The 12,871-nt window shown below is 48.2% G+C and overlaps 1 protein-coding gene across 50 annotated transcripts in view; it reads right to left on the bottom strand.

Moving 5' to 3' along the window:
* The window catches only part of MAP4K4 (mitogen-activated protein kinase kinase kinase kinase 4), a 183,695-nt gene that overhangs the window by 48,169 nt on the left and 122,655 nt on the right, over positions 1-12,871 (bottom strand). For all 50 annotated transcript variants that reach the window (XM_080684139.1, XM_080684138.1, XM_080684145.1 and 47 more), the window contains exons 7-12: positions 11,747-11,877; positions 9,470-9,524; positions 8,003-8,081; positions 4,676-4,851; positions 3,386-3,458; positions 1,868-2,078 (exon numbers count right to left, since the gene is read on the bottom strand). In XM_080684139.1, coding sequence (XP_080540265.1) covers positions 1,868-2,078; positions 3,386-3,458; positions 4,676-4,851; positions 8,003-8,081; positions 9,470-9,524; positions 11,747-11,877 — 725 coding nt within the window. The remainder of the gene's footprint in view (positions 1-1,867; positions 2,079-3,385; positions 3,459-4,675; positions 4,852-8,002; positions 8,082-9,469; positions 9,525-11,746; positions 11,878-12,871) is intronic.

A 12,871-nucleotide genomic window follows, 5' to 3' on the forward strand; every position in this document is an offset into this window, starting at 1 on the left:
AGGAGACAGACACCTCAGAGGGAAGAGGGCAGCAGCAGCACTTTCCAGAGCCCTGGCGGGGGAGGGAGTGTGTGCAGGCAGAGCAGAAGTGCTCACCTGCAGGAGGTTAGGAACAGGGGGGCTGGCAGAAATCCTCACCCCCCACCCTCCCACCCCCCAATGGGCCTGACCTCATGGCCGTTTCAAAGAAAGGACAGCTGCACTGTGTCCCCATAATCTCAGCATGTGGGCCTTTCTACTTCCCGCACTCACAGGTAGAAGTTATTCCCTTCAGGTTTAACTGTCACTTGTCTTATGAGTGAGCCGACCACCTTTATCTACTTTGTCTGTTAATAACAAAAGACATCCCTAGTACGCAAACAGTTCTGATTGAACCTTTAATGACAATTCAGGGCTACAAACCATTGATGGCTCAAATATTCCCAAACTGCTTCATTCCCCAGGCCAACAAAAAGAGCCCGCGCACCAGGAGTCCACACCCCGGGGGGACGCTCCTGCCAACATGCCCGTTTCAGCACGCAGTTCCTCTTTCCTGACAAGGGTTGCAAAAAGGCAACTCTGAGTGTGAACGTTCACTGAGAAGCTGACATTAAAGGCCACATGATATTAGCAGCGAGCGCAAAGTTCTCATGTAGCAGAAGTCCTGCTTAGGCCCTGCTGCCTTGCGGAGGCTGCAGGAAGCTGGACCCACCACCTGGCCTGGCCACAGCTCCTGGGCCGGGACCACAAACAAGCTCTGGCTGAGCTGCCTTCGCACTTAAGTTATAAACCACCCAACTCACCTGTTTCTTGTGCTAAAGGGAAGGACAGCCCATGGTCAGAAAGGACAGTAAACAATGCTGCAGGTTCCAGGTCAACAACTAGGAAGAGCCTCCGAACCCGAGCAGCCCCACAAGTCCTGTGTTCAACATGTGATGTGCAGCCTCGGATCCACTCCATTACTTTCAAAGAGCATTGAGAACAGCTTTAAAAATATCCCCAGAGTGTGCAAATACACTGCCAAGGGCATCCCATAAAGAGTGTCCCTCCTACAGAGGGAGGCTTTGTCTTATGTTCTCTTCCACACACTCTGGATCAATTTCCCAATCTCTCGGGCAGACAGGCCTGGGTTTTCCAAGGCTGGGGAGAATTTAAAGCTTGCAGAATTCAGGTTAAAACACAGAAAATGAAACAAAGTCTTCCCCTACAAAATGTACTCTGAAGTAACTTGGGTAACAGCATGTGTTATTTTATTTGTAGAATAAAGCCCAGTATTGATATTATATCTATATCTGTTTTGCATTCTTTTTCTGGAGTGAAAGATAGAGGTGAAACAGTATGTAAATGAAGTGGACAGAAATACCATGAATGAGAAACTTGGAGCTGTGAAATATATAATAAAACCAGTTAGGAAAAGATTTTCAAAAACCTCTTTTGAGGCCCAAGTGAAATATAGGAAAATAATTTTTCTGTGAATTAAAAATGAAAAAGCTGTAACCACATTACCAATGTTAACAGTGTCTCTGAGGTAAATGAGCAGGTGGTACAAAATGTATTTCCCACCACAGGACGTGGCGTGCTCACAGCCAGGTGACAAATATGTACACCCAAACTTGAACCCAGAGGCCAAGAACAACAAGAAATCAGGTGGAGCCTGAGCTGAACTCCAGGGAGCGGCTTCTCAGAGCCAGGGCAAGCCGCCTGGCTCGGCCCGGCCAGCACTGTGTGAGCAGCAGCAGGGCAGGCCCCTGGCGTTTTCACGAGGAACGTGAAGGCCTGCATCTCGGCGGCTCAGGGCTCGGCCAGGCTGCAGGCAATGCCCTGTGAGTGTCTAGCGACCCATGTGAATAAAGAAAGAGAAACCAACGGGGACATGTCCTCTCTCTACCTCTTCCAGCCGCCGCCGCTGCTCCTTCTGCTGCTCAATCCGTTTCTGCCTCTCGGCCAGCAGCTGCCTTTTATACTCCTCCTGCTCCCGCAGCTGCTGCTCCTGAAGCAGCTGCTGTCTCCGCAGAGCCTCCGAGCGCTCCTTGTTCTCCTGCTGCAGCCGCAGGAAGTCGCGACGCAGCGTGGACTCCCCAGGCACGTTCACAATGGAGCTGCGGGAGGAAGGGGCGCTCAGGATGGCCGCTGCCTCTGAGGGGCGGCTCCATCTCCCATCACCCTAACGCACCCTCCAACAAGTCCAGGGCAGTAAGCACACCTACAGTTCAGTAGTACTTACCTGCTGCTTTCATTCACCTCATAAATATCTTAAAACCCTGGCCTGAGTACATCTCCCTACGACTCTCCCATAACTCAAACTCTAAAATTAAAAGCTGAGAGCATCCCTCTCTGACCACCTTACTTTCCATCAGTGATAGTAACATCATTCTGGGTCTGCTGGGCAGGAAATACCACGTAACCTTCAGTACCTTCATTTTCATCATCTGTACATGAATCTCACCAGGTGTTCCCTTGCACCTCCCGTGAGTCCGGGGTCAGCAGCGGAGCCCCAGGCGTTAAGCACTGACTGAGCAGCACCCTTCCTAGCTGGTCTCCCCACTCCACTCCCAAACACATGGAGTAACATGGCAAAGGAATCTGCTTCCACAGCCTCTTCCATTAGATGATGCTCCTACCCCAAAACAACTGCTGCTCATGGCATCAACTCAAATCACTAAAAGTTTTAGTCTCAAATGGATTCAAGTCTCTGTATGAAGAAAGGGACATTACAAAGTTTTTTCAACACATTCTCCCCTATTTCTTGCTATGCTCTCTTCAAGCTGCCAGCTGTACACGCGTGCCCCCAGGCGTGTCACCTCCTGCCCGCCTGCAGTCCGTTGGTTAGTTAGTATGTGTAGTTGCAGCATGAGCCAGGCAAGACCAGTACTACAATTTTAAACTCTTCTATCCTTTGACTAGTTACCGCGAGGTCCATATGACCAACTCTTCATCCTTCTGCTTCCCTGTACATTGGGAGGCAGAGAGGACCATGGACTACGAGATGGGTCAGGACAGAGTATACCTAATAAAGGGAACGGAATGCTGCTCACCACACTTGTGGAAGCAAAACAAAAAAAACGTTCTAAGTAAAAGTGCAGTTTCTCCATGGCGGCCCTCCCGGCCGATGTGCATGCAGGGCCTCTTGCCTGGGTGCCAGCGGCAGGCTCCCTTCCTCAGGACCTCACGCAGCCCACACGTTCCCTAAGGACTGGGGCGGGGGGGCGGGCGGGGGGAGACGGGCGCCAGCAATGGAAATGGAATCTTGGTAAAGGATCAGTGGGGAAGAGCTAGAAATGTTTCAAAAAATAGAGAAGAATGGAGGCTACTAAGGCCCTTCCAGAATCAGGTGAGATCCTGCCCGCTATGGAGAAGGGAGCCCTCTGAGAGCCCGCGTCGCTCTGTGGACCAGCGGCTGGTGTACCTCGGCTCTCCTTCCTGCTCGGGCACCTCCTCCTCTTCCTCCTCACTGCCGCTGTACTCGTACTCCGTTTCATCTGTTCAGAAAAGACGAACGGGACTGTTCACAAATCATGACACATGCACACACAAACAAGTCTCCAGGAGCAAGTGAACAACATGTTCCTGGTGAAAACAGCAATGTGTACAGAGCGTGGGGGAGGAGGCCCGTGACCGCACATTCTACGGGAAGGGCCACTCCCTGGCCATATTCCCCAGGCGAGAGCAGATCTATGCATCCCAGACACCCCCACAGGATGTCCACTGAAGGAGCAGGCCAGGACAGGCCCAGAGCCCTGGACACAGAAGAAAAATGGCTCAAGAGCGTCAGCAAATTCAGAAAACCCACTCTGATGCTCAATTTCAAAAGAAGGAGATTTAACTGCCCAAACTAAGGCAGGGGGCAGGGGTAGACTAGAAGGGTCAATGTGGGGAGAAAGGGGACATATGGAATAGTTTCAACAATAAAGATTTAAGAGATGTGTGTGTGTGTATGTATGCATTTATATATACATAATAAAATGTTTATTGTTAGTGCTCGGAGATCCCCCTAAAGTGCAGCAGAGTCCGCTAGGCTGGCAGAAAGGAAGCAGGAAGTAGATACTAATGGCAGAAAAAACAAAATGGAATGTTCCCACAGTTATAAAGGTGAATCATGGAGACACTGATGAAACAACACAGCAGAGGGAGACAAAACTGGCTCTCCTTAGACCAGACGAAGTGTCAACATGAATAACTTACTTTCACTTCAACAGGTTTTATGCCATTTCCCCAAAAGTAACAGTCCATTCTGTTGGACCCTGACCTTAATGTCAGTACCTGGCTTTTCAGTGAGCAATTTCCCAATTTCCCTCCACGGAGCAATCAAAACCAGGAAGGTTGAAGAGATTTATAAACAAAGTCTCTTCACAAAAAATACATTTCTAACTTTTTTTCCAGAGACGTACATTTAAAACCAGTTTCCTGGTAAGAAAAATGCAGCCTGAGAACTGAAACTGGTCCCGCCTGTGTCACATGCAGCTGCAGGTCCGTCTGCACCCACATCCACAAGGTCACCTGGCCACACACATGGCACCGCCTCTCAAAGGCTGGGCGAGCCCAACGACAGCATGCGAGGCCCGCAGGTCCTGGGCCCACCCGCAGCTGCTGGACCTGGCCCGTCGCAGGCCTGTGGGCAAAGCCCAGCGGGCAGGAGCAACCTATCCTAGTTGGCAAAATATACATGTGTAAGATGAAATAAAAACAGGTCTAATACCTTTCTCTCCTCTCTTCTTCCTGGTCCGGTCTATATGGTCCTTAAGCTGGATTCTCACTTGCCTCTCATTTGGCTGATCCCTTATGAAAGGATGTTTCAAAAGCTGCTCCGTGGAGGGCCGCTGCATGTAGTTCTTCACCAGGCACCCTTCTATAAAACTAAAAAATTTCTTTGACCTGTAAGAGAAAGTAAAAAGATTATCAAATGTCTACCACAAAGAGCAAACCTCCAAAAGAGCAGTGGCACATCAGCTGAAAGCAGAGACGAGCCCCGGACGGCGAGGCGCCCTGGGAACGCACAGGCATGGCATGGGGACAAATGGGAGCTCAGGATCGGGACCAGGAGCAGGCGCCCACAGTCCAGGGGCTGGACCAGATCACTGGCATCTGCCACACCTCCTCACGCAGAGCCTGATCTAAAGTAACTGGGTTTGAATTTCATGTTGCTTAGTAATCCCTTAGTTGTGGGGGGGAGTTGCTAAAACGAAGGTAGGTGGAGGATGGATGTCTGGAACCTGGAAGACAAGGACAACATAGAAACAAAAGAGAAGGAGCCGAGTAAGTGACCAGAGGCTGGGGCTCTTGAACCTGTTAACGTGACATTCCAATCCCAGCCTCAAACTGGATTATCATTCGCTCTTTATGCTGATGGAAACGATGGTTTGAAGGGGGCAGTAACTCTGTCACCAACATTTCTCAGACCAGCCACTTGGGTTTTTGCTGAGAGGAGCCTAGCTCTTGCTGACCCCCAGCCTGAGTCATGGCTCAGACCCTCGGCCCTTACACCTTCTGAGACTCGGCCCGGCATCACCTCTTGGGTTAGCCTCCCCTGCAACCCCCCACGTGCCCAGCAGGAGCCCTTCTTCAGGGCATCTGCACCGAATGAACTGCGCCATGGCCCTGCTCCCCACTGGTGGGAAAAGGCACAGCGCTGACACGGGCTCCTAGTCTCCATTTGTCAACATGCCCAGCTCCGAGGATGGCAGACCACAATAGGTACACAATAAATTTTTGTTGAATGAATGAGTTATTCAGTTAAAAAAATGTAAATTAGAAAATTAGTTCAATTCTTTCCCATTACTTCACTCCTTTTAAGAATCACTTCTATTGTCCTATATTTCCATTCAAACCTACTGGTTTTTTTTCAATTCAACAAATATTTATGGATCGACAACTGACACTTGTTTATGCTCGGCTCTATGAGAAGAGCGCACGGGGAATACAGTGGAGGTGTATGCACGTGTCGTCACAGAGAAGAAGGGGGTGGGTCGGACAGCATAAAGCAGGACCTCTGGTATTCAAGGTGAGTGAGACAAGCCATCATTCCAGAGAGAAGGGAATGACGTGAACAAAGGTAGGAAACTGAAGAATGATGAATCCTGTCCTAGTGCTAGTATGAAACACAGAACAGAATAGAAAAACAGGTTGGGCTCAGAGAAGGCCCCTGTCAAGGAGGCTGCTGCTTCATCCTGTGGGCATGGCAGGGAGGGTCCTCGCTGCCGTGGAGAAACGCCCTGTCACAGGTCACTGTGGGGCTTCACTGAAATACACAGCCCTAGGCCCCTCCTCAGACCTAGCGAACCAGGAATTCTGAGGTTGGAGCCCTAAAGTAAGATTCCAAAGACATACCATGCCCACGGATAAACATCTGGGAATCGAGGGTCTGCAGCAAATCCTTTAAAATTGACCATTACATTCTGCTGGCAAAGAGTTCCTGATCACCTCTTGGAGCCCCTTCTCCCTACACAGAAGAAACTGACAGTAGCCCTGAAGGAGGGGCCTTTATGTCTGTAGCCATTCGCCGCGTTAGAAAACATGGGTAAACTGGAGCAGTGGCTGCACAGGCATCTAATCAAGTTTAGTGGGGAATGTTTGGGCAAGAACTCTCAGGAAGAATTTGTCGTCAGCCACATCTGTCCCTTTGCATCACTGTATTCTGTACATAGTAGTGGTTGATCCCAAACTGATGAAGAGTCATAAGAAGCCCTGCTGACAAGCCCTGTAAACTGTAAGGCACCCTGAAGATGGAGCTACACTCTCTCTAGTAAAATCTGACAGAGAAAAGGAAAGGGAAAAGTGACAGCACCTAGCGCAGCACAAGCCAGATGTATGTGAGCCGGCCCCGGCTTCCTCCTTGACCTCCATGAGAGGCACTGGTCTCCCTCAGCTGGCCACCCATGGAGGTCCAGTTATCATGTCTGACAGCAGCCCTGAAGGAGGGGGACCACTGGAGCTAGAGTCTTCACAACTACACGGCCTTAACACCTTTCTATAAAGGAGCAACCGCGGTTTTCTGGAGTTAAATGTGGTTCAAGACAGTATATAAAGAATAGAAAGATACTGCCTGCAAACAAGGGGTGGGGAAATGTGCTGGGGGAGGGACAGTGAGGGGCAGGAAAAAAACAGAGGCAGAAACACGTGTGCGTGGACATAGCCAGACAGAAAACGGAAGCCACCGAACATCAGAGAAGCAGCCAAGAAGAAAAGAGCAGACAGGACAGCGAAAGACCAAATCCAGAATGACAGGTTTAACATCGAGGTCTTCTGCTTACTTCAGGGTTAGCGTCAAGAACCTAAGAGGACAACACTAATTGGGAAATAGTTCCAGAAAGGAACAAAACCAGGTAGCTGGGCACAGTGGGCAGATAGCACACAGGGGGCTGAGCGAGAAGGCTCACACTTCAGGCGGGAGCGAGTGGGCAACGTGCTCAGACCACAGCGCACGCGCTCCCTTGGCGACATTGAAATGGCACCACACCAGCAGTCCACACCGCAGGTCGCGCAGCTCTCAGAAAGGGCACGCTGCTCTCCACTAACACAAATTTTTCTTTAGCAAATAAATGAGAGCTGCAGGGAGAAGCAGGCAGCAGCCCAACGAGAGAGGCCCTTCCAATGAGCTCTGGGATGAAGAAGGACGCCTGACGTCAATGTTTTGCAATGATAACAGTAAAGGGCACCATTAATGTTAACATCCCATTTCAGCCGAGGAACTACAAGTCCATTCAGCTTTGCTTTTTACTGCAAAAATGTTCAGAAATATAGCAAACTTTAGTGTGTTGAAATATTAAAATGGGACATTTTTCTTTAACCGTGTTACAGTGTTTCATATGGCCACTTGTGACTATTTCATAATACAAAGAGAATCTATCGAGGAAAATAAAACAGAACAAAAAGATCCATATAACTGGTGTCTGGGGCACTGGCACTTGCTCTTTGGGAATTAGAATGGCCAGAATTTTGACTTGAAGTAAAACTAAAAAGGAACAATTTTTTTTTTTTTTTTTTAAAGAAAAGAACAACAACAACAACAAAACCATTTGTAGCTTACCATTTTTTTGACTTCAGCCGGGGAGGAGGGTTTCTGGGAATGAGAAACAGTGCTCTCATTGGATGCATGTCACAGAGAGCTGGGGAGAGGAGACGGTCGTGTCAGTATGGCACTTATTTCACTCATTCTTGATCTCTAGGACTCACTCAAACACCAGACACTCTGCCCGTCCTCTGATTGATATGCTTTCTTGTGTCAAGCAGGCCAGATTTCTAGCTATGAGCCCTAGGGCAAACCCTGAATTTCCCATTTAAACACAGCAAAATATAAGGAGGACCAGCACAAGAAGAATATACAATTTCAAAAAGACACTGAAAAGTTTTCATGAATCAAAGATAAATATTGATTCAAAGTGTTCAAAGACTCAATAGCTTAAGTTCCTAAATCATCTACAAGCTGACAATGGAAATAAGTTTAATTCTTTGGATTGCTGTGGGGAGTATCAGACACTGCTTGTGAAGGCTCACAGGCTGGGCCGCAGTGAGCACAGGCCAGCCCTCCAGAGAGGCCGCCCGCTCAGGGACACACTGGTGCTACATGACCCGGCACACCTGTTAGGTAAAAGGGAATTGTTTAATTCTGTGAAGTTACTGTTTGCACTCCTACCACTCGCCCAATTAAGGCACGTTAGGTACACAATTCTATGCACAACGGGCAATGGGCACTTTGATGTGTTTATTTACCTTCATGAGAATCTTAGAAGGCAGCTGGGAAATGGGGGCCAAAAAAAAGACAACCCCATTCCCACTGTGAAAGGAACTAAGGCAGGGCCAGGCAACGTCAGTCACTCAGGAGGAAACACGAGGGACACATGGTGTTCAAGACAGATATTCATTTCTGTACTGCAAACTAATTCTTAGCTGTTGGCAATTTTTTTTCATTCATTCAACAAAAATTTACTCAGCAACAACCAGTTACCAGACAGTTATACATTCTTTGTGTATACTTTTTTATTAGGGGAACCAGCAGAAAATGCTATTTTTTCCTGTTCTCTGCAATTCTACCACATCCCTGATAAAAAATCAGTTAAATGAAATTGTCACTGATTTAATCCAAAGCAGAAGAAAATTTCATAGGTAATACCAAAAAATGTTATTCTACAGATAAAAAGTTTTGCCTCTATTTGTAAAGTCAAAACACAAACAATACTTAAGTTCCATGTGTTAGGACCAGTTTCACGGAATAAAGAAAAATCCCTGCCTGTTACCTGAGGTCACTCACCGGAATCTCAGGCCCCATATCGGAGTTTAACTTAAAAAAGGACAGGAGCCTACGGAGCTCACTGGGATCTCCAGAAGGAATAGTGGGTCCCACTGGCTCCTCTCACACCTAAAGCTTCACTGCGCTTAGGCTCCTGCATCGGACGCCCCACCAGGAATGGCTTCATCCACGAAGCTGTTCTTTACGAGACCTTGAAGCGAGGTGTACGTCACAGATAACAACTGAGCGACAAAGAACATTACTTACGGGGAGCACCTTCTGCCATCTCGATGGCTGTGATGCCACAGGACCAAAGGTCGCTCTGCAAAACAGAACAGCACGTCACGGCCATCACAGTAGATAGGAGGCCCCCAGCGTAGCACTGCTGTTTACTCACACAAACGAGACAAATGCATTCTTTGGTGTATAAACTAAAAAATGCTCAGGAAATTAAAAACACACACAATTGTTTTAAGTGAGTAAGATAAAGATAAGATAAAAGTGATTTGTTCATTAGAACCACTCGTGTCTACGAGGGAGCAGAGGTGGTGCCTGGGCAAGCACTCTCCCCGCCACCCTCCCCCCACCTCGGCCTGCTCTTCTGTCCAGTGTTTCATTTCTTTATGAGAGTTCGATCGTGTAGATCCCTGGCCCTGATATATGCTTCCTTTTAGGTTCACCTCTCCAACTTCATGAGGGCGCTAAATGTGAGCAGCGGAGGGCTCTTTGTGCAAGGCCCTGACCTGCGGAGGAAACACTGTGCCAATGTGAGAGTCACCGCCTAGACCCCGCCTGCTCCGCCTACTCCTAAGGAGTGAGCACTAGGTCAAGGGCTTTCTGTGCATGGAATCTTTTCTTAGTTTGAGAAGCTGAATTTTAACTTTATTCTCCACGAGGACAAGCATTTTCATCTATTTCATTCACCTTTGTGTCCCAGGAATTGTGATTGGCGTGTGGTAGGCACTCAATAAACAATGGATGATGAATGAATAAAGGTTCATCAGCCAATTTCTCAAAATCCAAATAAGGCTTTTACAGTAATTAATGAAGGATTGCTATCATTAGCATTCTTTTATTTATATGCTATCCTAACATGGGAATCACTAAAGTTGCTCAGTTTCATGGTTTTCAAATAACCTGTAATTACTTAGCATGCAAACACGTATGTTTGATCACAAGACTAAGGAGAGGCTCACACATCTCTCCTCGGTTCCATGGAGGTTTCTGTACTGCAGGGAACAAGGGAGGGCACAGCACCTGGACCAGGGACCACCTCCACAGCATGCCTGTGCCCAGTGCAGCAAAGCCAACCACATCTCCTCCGAGCCAACCTTGCTAATCCAGGTGATCAGCTGGGTCTAACTACGGGTTTTGTCTTTAAAAATCATTTTTAATTTTCTTATGTATGAAAATATTGGAAAATTTTTGCAAATTTTGCAGGTTCAGAATGATGTATTAAAGAGTGAAAAATCATAGAATCTATAATCTATTTGAAAATACTTCAGCAAATAAAAAAATAAAATGCATATTCCTCTACACCAGTGGTCGGCAAACTCATTAGTCAACAGAGCCAAATATCAACATTACAACAATTGAAATTTCTTTTGAGAGCCGAATTTTTTAAACTTAAACTTCTTCTAACGCCACTTCTTCAAAATAGACTCGCCCAGGCCATGGTATTTTGTGGAAGAGCCACACTCAAGGGGCCAAAGAGCCACAGTTTGCCGACCACTGCTCTACACCATAAGCTTAAATTAAATTTCGTTAACTGGGTATTTATAATAAACTAGAGGCCCGGTGCAGATCAGGACTGATTGGGGCCAGCCAGGGGGAGTGACTGCGGGAGGTTGGCTGTGGGAGCACACTGACCACCAGGGGCAGCTCCTGTGTTGAGTATCTGCCCCCTGGTGGTCAGTGTGCGTCATAGTGACCGATCGACTGGTCATTTGTAACGGTTGCGTAGGCTTTATATATATATATATATATATATATATATATATATATATATATATATATATATATATAGACACTGTGGAAATGGACAGTGTTATGATATGAACGCAATTCTGAATATTATTAACAGGTACATTAACCACTATGACATGTTAGGTAAGGCCAGGGGACTTTTTAAAAACTTGTTTGGGTTAATATATTCAACCCAAGTCTGAGGGTCAAATATGGTTCTCCGTGAGGATCAGGACTGCACGCCTGAGCCATGTGCCTGGAAGCCATGTGCCTTGAGGCACTGCAGTCATGCAAATACACTCATGACCTAATAAAAAGGCGGGAGCTCTGCAACAGGATCTGCCCAGTGGCCCAGGTTGCCCTGGAGGCAGTCTGTTCCTTAGTAAGAAGACGGTGATGGTGCAGAATGGACACGAGAAGGCAGCATCTAAACACTGTGCTGACAGAGCTACACCTCCACAGGAGCCCAGGCACCCTCCCTGAGGGAGCAGGCAGGATGAGGGTGGGCGGTGTGTAAACAGAGCCTGTCCCTCAGGAGCGGCAGGGACCCCGTGAGCCAAGCACGCAGGCGCCTCTTACTCTGTAGTCATAGGTGGCATCTGGGTTCTCGTCGCAGGCGATGACCTCAGGAGCCATCCAGTAGGGGGTGCCTATGAACGTGTTTCTCCTCCCCACAGTCCTGTCCAACTGAGCACTCACTCCGAAATCGACTGGAAGAGGAGAAAGAAAGAAAACGGAAAACACAACTAACCAACAAGAAAAACACAAGACCACGAGAACCTGGAGGCGGTGTCTTCAGAGCATGTCGTGGATGTGCAGCCCCCTCAGGTCACCGCACGACGAGCAGCCTTTCCAGAGGGAGCCAGCAGCCCTCTTTGCGCCGGGAGCTGCCAGGCCTGGTTGCCTCTGAGCTTCCCGGCGGAGGCCGAGATCACTCCCAGGGCACAGGTTCCACTCCTGCCTGCGGGTCAGCCTGAGGAGCCACCTGGCCAGCTCGTGGGGTGCAGGCTTCTCTGAGACAGAGACTCGCCGGCCAGGTGTCGGTCAGCAAGTGACCACTAAGGGGTGCACAGGCGGCACCGCGGGGTGCGTGGGAACACACGGCTTGTGCAGTCAGGAGTGAGAGCCATTCCAGTGCCTCCATCTTAGCTGGGAGGGACTTCCCCACTAGGCAGACTATTCCTCCACAGATGGCCAGCAATTGCAGGCACTGTGCAAGAGCAAGGACGAGATCTTGTTTTTCAGTACTAGCCACTGCTCCTACAACTTTTTACAGGAGGACTAGATTCTTAGCACAGCTTTTGTGATGACTTAGAGGGAGAAAACAAGGTTAAACCTGTTTAAATCTGACAGGAGAATTATATGAAAGTGGGTGCGAGTGAGTTGAGATCCAGGCAAGGGAAACCGGAAACCCAGAGAGCCACCGGAACATAGAGAACCATTAAAACCATATCCAGGAGGACACCATGGGCTCCACCCCGCATCTACCACATGTTACTGAGCACATTCAAGGCACTGTGCAGGTGCTGCATAAGAATATTCTGGCAGATAAATCAATCCTGGTCGCTGTACCCCCAGAACTTATATTCTCATAAAGGAGTCAGAAATATAAGTAAACAAATAGCTTTATAATTATAAATTGTGATCATTATTATGGAGGAAATAAGCAGCGGGACCCAACACAGATCAGAGGGTCAGGGAAGG

Source organism: Plecotus auritus, assembly GCF_963455305.1.
Source record: "Plecotus auritus genome assembly, chromosome: 8".
NCBI classification, from domain to species: Eukaryota; Metazoa; Chordata; class Mammalia; order Chiroptera; family Vespertilionidae; genus Plecotus; species Plecotus auritus.